This window comes from Gavialis gangeticus, unplaced genomic scaffold (assembly GCF_001723915.1).
Source record: "Gavialis gangeticus isolate Ggan-Ray unplaced genomic scaffold, GavGan_comp1, whole genome shotgun sequence".
Taxonomy (NCBI): Eukaryota; Metazoa; Chordata; order Crocodylia; family Gavialidae; genus Gavialis; species Gavialis gangeticus.
Genome location: NW_017729008.1, coordinates 39,406,467 through 39,415,307, shown reverse-complemented (window position 1 = coordinate 39,415,307; position 8,841 = coordinate 39,406,467). Strand labels below are relative to the sequence as shown.

Genomic DNA, 8,841 nt, shown 5'->3' with positions numbered 1-8,841 from the left:
CCAGTCCCAAGATGGGAACCGGGGGGGGTGGGACAACTGTCAAGGGGCGGAGCTACCCATGTGGCCCTCGATAGCGCGCCAAACCTTGTTAAGTGGCCCTCCGGCTGAAATAATTGCCTGCCTCTGACCTAAGGTGTCAGTGCCCTGCTTGAGAAGAGACGAGGAAGGAGGGGATTGCAGTGCTCAGATTTCTCCATGTGTCTGTCTTGCCAACTGTGTGTTTCTCTATTGCACAAGTCACTGATAAGTGGGTCCCCGCCGAGGTGTCAAGCCAATTAGTGCCAGCTGCAGCACCGATCCCTGTGCACACCTTGTGTGCATCTGCCTCTGCATTTCTTCTCCTCCCCGCCCTTTGATGTGGACTGAAAGTTCGAAGCTCACTGCAGCGTGCAGGTGGCCGAGGAGCTGCATTTTGCGGGGAGCAGGGGGTTGTAACCACACCAGCGCTCACAAGGGCAACTGCCAGGGGTGAACATAAATAGTTTTGTCTCTCCCAAACTGGGAGCCTAGAGGCAGGCAGAGGACATTGGCAGATGTATGTGTTGATACACCAGACACTTGGGAACCTGGACCTACTTCCGTGTGAAATATTGAAAATTTAAAATAAACATGCCTCCATATGGAGCGGCTGGAAATGGGACTCAAGCCAAGGTCCTGACCATTGGCAGCCATCGAAGAGCCCAGATGGTTTTCATAAGAAGAAGGTTGTCAACTCTGAGTTCCTGGCCAGATCCTACCTCTGGTGGGACAGCATCGTGGGTGAGGCCTTAAAACTTCATGATGGTCTGTGCAACCCCACAACAGGCCCATGCTGGCTGGGTCATTGTGTTCCCAAAACTGGAGGCCCCTCCACACCTTTCAATGATCTTAATAGGAGCTCGGGTGGAAAGGGCATTCAGACACGATTAGGCAGGGAGCTAAAAGCCTCTTGTTACCAAGACTTCAATATTTCTTCAAGCCGCAGCAAAGCACATCCACTAAAATACTGCACGGGGTTATAAATAATGAAAATTAAAGTGCCGTTGACAAAACGAGCAGGGCCCTTTGCAGGCCGCTTCCCCTTTGCTTGTTCCCATTGTGTCTGCTCACCGACTTGAAAACTGGCAAAATGCAGCCATTTGCAGGGAGCGTCTCTTGCCAACCATGGGAATTAGCTGTATGGTGACTTTATGTTCATTAGCTCTCTGTACAGTGTTGCACTAACTGATAGGATTAAACGACGCAGGTGAAATGAATTAATAAGCGCCCATTTTGTAATGCATTGTCCTTGCATGAGTCAGATGCAGTTTTTCAGCTGTCTGGGAATCTGATCCAACTAGGAGTGAATCGCTGATTAATTAAGGAAGTCAGTACGGGTGGGATTACTCATTCGTGGTGGGTCTTGTATATGTCTGGTTTACAAAGGGTAGGATATACCTTCCCACTGATTTCAGATTAAGGCAAGCCACAAAGAAAAAGCCAATATAGAGTCCCCATGATAGAAAACCATGTATTTCACTCTTCATATTTCTTCCTCTTGAATCTCCAACAGGCCTATTTCCTTGCAGCGAGACCTCCTACCTTTCATAGGACAGTCCTGAGCAAGGCACCACAGCCAACCACATCACCATTTCCTCCTGGGGCAGAGTTAGTTAGCTACATCCAGACCCATATTAGGAAGCAGGTGTCAAACACGGTTTCAAACCCAGGGCCCGGGCTAAGGACCGCAGCTTTCCTTGGTACATCATCCAAAGAAATTGCCTTTTAAAAATTTCAATTAGAAAGAACATTAGGTCAATCAGATAAAGCCACATTGTGAGGATTTCCTCTTTATGGTGCTCGCCTCTTCAATTATCTATAATGAACTTCCTAACAGAGCCGCAAAGCTTTTTATATGCAAACGAGGCCTTTATTGGGGCCGCTGCAATCCCCGCTTGTTAATGAACTCGAAACAAGTGTTATCGGAAAGGTTACAGCACTGGTGGGGGGAGACAGGAATAAAGAGAGACTAGGAAAACCAGCTTTCTGGGCTTGGATTGCCCCTCAGGTAGCAGAGTTTCATATCTTCTTCTTTCATCCTCCGGCTTGGTTCTTCAGCTTTTATAGCTGCTATATATTAAGAGAACCCTTCGCTCCGGAGAAATGGCTGCTCAAAGGCAGATAGGGATATCCCACCCCTCTGGCTGGAAGGAGATGATGTTGCTGGGTGGGTTTCTCTGCTGGAAGAGAGAGGAGATGCCTCTGAGAAACATGCATCAGGATGGGGTCTACTAGAAACTCAGGAAGCGTCTGACCCTGGCTGATGTTCCTAATATCAGTGGGGCAGGGAGACGTCTTGCTTTTCAGCAGTCACTAGCCATGGGGAGGGATGAGCAGCAAGGGTTGCATCCAAGTCAGAATTGACCTGGCGAGGACTCGCTGGACATTTGGTCCCCATAAAGACATTAAGCTCTGACATCGTAGTCACCAAAAGACCTGCTCAATTGGTCAGCTCTCACTTGGGGCCTGCAGAGGACTTTGCAATAAGGCCACAAAAATGTTGTGCACATCTCCGATGCTCTCTGGGAATGTGGCAGCATCACAGGATTATGACTCCATTTCTATTTGAGGTTTTTTTGGTTCAGACATGAGCCCAGGAGGGATGTGAAGCCCGTGCAGATCCCAATGTCTCACCTTTGCAAGACTGACCCAGGCTGGGAGCAGCTCACTGTAGAGGCCACCTTGTCCCCATTCCACCTGCTTCCACCACTGCTCTTCCATCAGTCTAAACAAGATTCATAGACTTTAGGGCTGGAAGGGACTTCGTGAGATCATCGGGTCCAGCCCCCTGCCCAAGGGGCAGGAAGTCAGCTGGGGTCAGATCACCCCAGCAAGATAAGCATCCAAGCGTTTTTTTAAAGGTGTCCAGAGCATACCTCCAATCGCGGTCTCACTAAGGCCGAGTAAAGTGGGAGGATGACTTCTTGGGTCTTGCTTGACATGCAATGGTAGATGCAAGGCAGAGCTGTATTTGCTTTGCCGGCTGCAGCATCGCATTGGGGTCTCATGTTCATAAACATGGGTTTGGATTCTGCTGTCTGGCCTCATTCAGTAGCAACTTAAACCCTGGGGCTACTCATGAGGTCAGGAGCTACTTGAGAGCCCTGGACCATATGACACAAGAACGGGAGGCTTCTTGCTCTGGTTGGCAATCGTTCATCATTGGCAACCGTGTCATATTCTGTGTCCTATTCATGCTTTGACCCTGCTCCGTCTTCAAATTAGTGAGGTTTTTTTGGGTGGGGAGGAGGGGTTGCTGTTCTTATTAGAAAGCTGTTGCAGAACATCCTTCCTCTGTTGGCTAGAAACTTCCTAATTTCTAGCCAAAATGTATTCAAGGCTACTTTATACCCATTTTTTTGTCCTGTGCCAGTATTGTCCTTGAACTGAAAATGCCATCCTCCCTCCTTGGCAGTTCACCCCTTGAAGTACTTCAGGCAGTGATCAGATCTGCTCTCGCATCCTTTGCTTTGCAAAGCCAAGCTCTTTTAGTCTGTCTTTGTAAGACAGGTTCTCCTCTGCCCCCACCTCTGCTCCTCCTAGGAGGCTTTTTCTGTTCCTTGTCAAGTTTGAATGCATACTTCCTAAACAGGCATGGACAGGATGCAGACTCCTCACCTGGGGCAACCCAGGGTCACTTTTCCCTTCCGTGCAGCGCCCACATCCAAGCGACTCAAAGTCCTCCAGTGTGTGACTAGTGTACTCAGGTCTTTCTCCTCCTCAGTTGCAGATTAGCTCCAAGACATTCCTTAAGTGTGCAGTTTTGTTCGTGCTGCTCTTACACATCATCTCATTTCTACTACTCTCTGTCACCAAATCCTTAATGGGAATAAGAGTGTTACATCCAGCCAAGTGGGTGCAAACTTAGTGAGGGCAAGTGTCTAGCAGTAATCAGAGCAGTCAGCTCTGCTGTGTCCCCGTTAATATACAGGCCTCCCAAATTGCTCTGTAGATATGGGCTTAGCTTCATGTACCAAAGCAGCCAGATGTCAGCTAGGCAGTGCTACAGGGAAAGTTTACATTGCCTATGCTCCTTTCCCCATCTGGCCACATCTGCTTTGGCAGATGCAAGGATGGTGGTGCAGGGCTACACTAACTGGGCCAAGGCAGCGTTGCTATCCTTTAGTGCCACCAGAGTGGGGTAAAGGTGTTCCCCCCAGTAAATGGGCAGCTGCACTCACTTGTGATGGTGCTTCCTAAGGGGAAGGAGGGCTCATGCTGCTGGAGGGCCGGTCCTTGCCACCTCTTGGCTATGGTTCAGCAGGTGCCCACTGAGGCAGGCTGCTCTCCTGGGCTGTGCTGGCATCTCAGTGACTGGGGCATCAGTGTTACTTCATCTGTTGGTCGCAGCTACTCCGGGGCTCCCATCCCACCCTTTCCATGTTAGCTCACATGAGCACCCAAGGCAGGACATTGCAGTAGGCCGTCTCATCCCGGCTCCCCGCTTCAGCAATGACCAGCTCCGGTGGCTTCAGGGAAGAAGGGGGGGAACCCACTGTGCTATCCTGCCCTGCGTGGTGGAGGAGGGGGCTGGGATTTCTCCCTGACCAGCCCAATGATCGATGGCCTTTGTAATTCCATTCCTGTCTGGCGTAAGTGCAGATGTTACACATCTAATCCACTGTTTTATTTTACTAAGCTATTTGCTTCTGTAAGATGCTTCCTCCATCTGCTGTAACCAGCCCCTGGACTCTCTCCGGCTGTGAATTTCACCCTCAAGCCTTCCATTCCTCCTCTTGCTCCCCTGCCTGCCATCAGGCTTTCTCCTCATCTTTGCCTTCCTGCACTGACACGTGTCTCCTGTGCAGTGTCCTGCAGACACCCACGGCTCACCTGCCTCCGCCCCCATGTATCACACCCAGATAGCAAATGCAGTCAGGTGCCGGCTGGAGAAACGAGCCAAGCAGAAGGAAATGGCAATGGGCTACCTGCTCCACAGGGTGTAATGGAGAGAGGGCAGTGCAGAGGAAAATGGAGACCTCTGCTATCAATCACCCCGGCCTGGTCTCCATACAGAAACTGCACTGGCTGAGCTGAGAAGTGATGTTACACTGATGTAGCTGTGTGTAGATGCTCCTCCAGGTTATGGATCAGGTCCTTTGGGTGTAGCTAAGGTTAGGCCCATGCTGAGTGTCCCTCCACACTCCCACGGTTGCAGCACTTGAGCGAGATCGATTCAACATCACACCTGTAATGTGCTGCCCCAGGTTCTTCTTTGAAGCAGGTCTCACACTCACATTGCTCCTTTGATCCCAGACCATCTTTGTCAAGGATCTGCCAGCATTATACAAGGGGTTTTTCTTCCCCGCTTAAGCACAAGGGCCCTCCAGTCATGAGGAGCTGTTCAATGCCTGGCAGAGGGGTTGTGCTCTGTGTTTGGCCTTAGCGAGTGCCTCAGGGGTGAGCCATCCACAGTTTCTCAGCTCTCCACAGACACCTGATGCCAACTGCTGTAAGGACTGGGCACCAAGGAGCTCCCCAGGGAGCTTCTTCCACTCCTTGCAGACCGAGGCTGCGGTAGAGCAGGGGGGGAGTTGGATGGGATGCTTGCTCCAGAGCAGAGGGTGCTGAGATCCTACTAACTGCCTGGACATGTTTTCTCTTCTCCCCCAGGACTGTCCCCAGTTGCTCAAGGCAGACAAGATCCTGGTGCCTGTGGAAGTGATCAAGCCCATCACGCTGAAAGCCAAGAACCTGCCACAACCTCAGTCGGGACAGCGGGGCTACGAGTGCATCCTGAATATCCAGGGCCTCGAGCAGCGGGTGCCCGCCTTGAGGTTCAACAGCTCCAGCGTGCAGTGCCAGAACACCTCGGTGAGTGGGGGCAGTTGGGGGAAGAGAGGGGGCAGGTCCTGGCAGAGCTGGCTGGGTGCAATGGCGCTGGTCCCCTCCCTTGCTCCTTAGAGTAATTATGGTAACAAGCTGCCCTGCGTCAGCTGGGCACAGAGCACTACAGATGTGTCCTCACTGGTCCCCCGGCATCGCAGACACCTGCCCCTCTCTCATACACGGAGATAAAAAGCTCCCTTTGCCTTAGTGGAGATCCTGGGATCTCTCCGCACAGGCCTGCCAGTCCTGGCTCATGCATACCCGCTGCTCTCAGAGGCCTGAGACACCTCACACTGCTACTTCCATGTCATTCAGTCCTGGTCTTCAGCACCCTTTGTCATTCATGTTCTGGGTGCCACGTGCTGCAGTTGTGGTTTGGCCGAACCCTCCACTAGACAGGCCACCCCCCCAGTGCTCACATGCCTTTCATTGCAGTCTTTCCCTACCGCTTCTCCCAAGTTATCACACTGCTGTTATCATACCTGGTGCTTCTGCACTCTCTCCAGGTCTCTGAGATCAAAGAGCTTAAGAGAAATGAAGAAATTAAACCGTCAAACCCCTATCAGTGAGGAAAGCCAGTATCATGACCCTGCTCTCGCAAATGGGGAAACTGAGGCACAGGCAACGGGAGGAGTTTCCTCAAGATCATGCAGCAGCTGGCCAGCAGAACTAGTGAATACAACCCAAGACACCTCATTCCTAGGACCCTGCTCACACTTTGTCATAAGGGTCCTCCTTCTAGCTGCTCCTAGGGGAAACATTTGTCTAACCAGTCCATAACTTGGCCAAAGGCAACATATTTCACTTAAGCAACTAGGCAGAGTTGACTGGTGCCTTGATGAAGGGAACAGACAAAAACCAGCAGAGGTGGATGGACAAACAGAAAGAAATGTGAATGGGAGAAATGGTGTTGAATGGTTATTAGCAAGGGCTCATCCTGCCACTGACTCACAGGGGGACCTTGGGCAAGTCACTTTGCCTCTGTGCGCATAACTACTGCCCAGTGTAGTAGGATTAGCAGTCCTTCTCCCAAGAAAGCCATGAGGGTCACAGCATTGCCACCTGTCTGACGGGACAAGTGCCGGGTTTGTAGTAGAACTGGTTTCCTTCTGGGGTATATAGGGACTTTCTCTTACAAGCTAGGAGATTACACATTTAGGGCAATCTCTCCTGCAGGTTTTGCTCAATTATTCTTCTTGTTATAACAAGATGATTTATTAGGCAAATGCCTAATTACAGGCATCAGCTCCTTCTCCCGAGTTCCACCGCTCAGTGCCAGGCAGCACTTGTTAAAATCCCACACTACATATTCTGCTGCATTAACCAACTTGTAGAGGGTTATGGGCAGCCTCCGCATTTTACGAGCTGTTACAAACAAGCATTTTCCCAACAAACTCCCCATTTGTTCCCCTGCTTCCATTGCTGCTTAGTGGCCTGTGAGCATCGGGTTCAGGATTTTGCAGAAATTTATGGTTTGAAAAATTAAGAACGCTTTAAACACCTTTTACAGAAGCCAAAGCTCGAGGCTACGAGGCGCATTACCAAGTCCTGCTAAAAGGCATACAGCCGTAGTGGGGAGAGGTAGCAGCCACCCAGTAGAGTCTCTGTCGTGAACTCCCAGACACTGAGAATTGTTTCACATCTGGATGTGCTGAATCCAGTGCTGAAAACCCTGGACATGAAGGGCAGAGAAGTCTGCAGTGCCAGGGTAGCTATGTCTATGCTGTGCTATGGGTAGTTCCCAGGCTTGCAGGTTGATACATGGGCCAGGAAGGAATTTTTCCCCCTCCTGTTGCTACATAACAGGGAAGGTTTTTTTTTTCCCTCCATCTTCCTCAAAAGCGTTAGGTGTTGGCTGAAGCCTAGGCTGGGGATTTTCACTGGGTGCACCAGTGCTCCTGCTGGGACTAAAACCTGGAGGTTGCTGGCTTGAGGGTCTCGTCCTTCTGCTCAGGGTCCAACTAATGGCCACATTTGAGGTCAGGAAGGAATTTTCTTGCATGATCAGACTGGTACGGACCATGGGGTTTTTGCCTTCCTCTGTAGGAAAGCCACAACCCTCTTCCTTGGATCTCAAAAGTGTATTCTTACAGCTCTCACAGCCATAAGACCCTGTCTGCCATGGTCTCCTATGGCAGGTCAAGGTGCTTGGCCTTGTGGTTGTGACACAAGGTTGATCCTGTTGTTTCAGTAACAGGTTAGACACGCATTTGTGCAGGATGGTTTGCATAAGGAGGATCCTGCCTCAAGCAGTGGGTAGGACTAAATGACCTCCAGAGGTCCCGTCCAGCCCCACTGCTCTGTATTGATAGGGGGCAAGAGTAATGGAACTAGAGGAGGGGGTCGAGGTCTGGGCTGGTTCTGGGTCCTGTTGGGTTTTTTCCTTTCTGTGCTTTTATATGAGATCAGACGCTGCCCACACAGCCCTCTCGCAGATTGTTTTTTCCTGGTCAGCTGTAGCCCTTATGTTTGGGGGCCAAAATCATCACTACTGGAAGCTGCAAGAGGTGCGGCAGAGGAAGCCACACAAGAGAGAGTTGCAGCCGTCTGCTTACCAATTAGACCAGAGGGACACAGTGCCAGGGCTGGTAGTGATGGGCACCGACCATAGGGAGGAAGGTCTCTGATACAGCTTCCTCTCCGAAGGGGAGCCTGACTTTTGAAACGGCTGCATGCAGTAGTTTGCTAACTGAACGGAAACCCTGTTAACCAAGTCCTGTGGACAGTGCTGCTGAGTTACAGAGGAGGCATTGGGAGAGGAGGCATGGATGGGGTGTTAGTGAGGGCCTCTTGCTGCGTGTCCTGCCAGTGGGCACCTCAGTCAGGTGTTGGCAAGTCTGTGGTTGGGCATATGTTCGAGTGGAGACTCTCCACTTCGTTTCATCCGTGATCCTCGCCGTGGGCCTTTCTACTGCCGAAGGCGTGTGGGTCACTGGGCGGTTGTGTAGGCGTGTTGTAAGTCATGAATCAAACTGGTGAGGGTGGTGGAGGGGA

At 51.0% G+C, this 8,841-nt stretch overlaps 1 protein-coding gene across 1 annotated transcript in view; it reads left to right on the top strand.

The window, feature by feature from the left end:
• The window catches only part of PLXNA4 (plexin A4), a 660,133-nt gene that overhangs the window by 476,720 nt on the left and 174,572 nt on the right, over positions 1 to 8,841 (top strand). Inside the window, exon 9 of the mRNA XM_019509620.1 lies at positions 5,632 to 5,832. Coding sequence (XP_019365165.1) covers positions 5,632 to 5,832 — 201 coding nt within the window. The remainder of the gene's footprint in view (positions 1 to 5,631; positions 5,833 to 8,841) is intronic.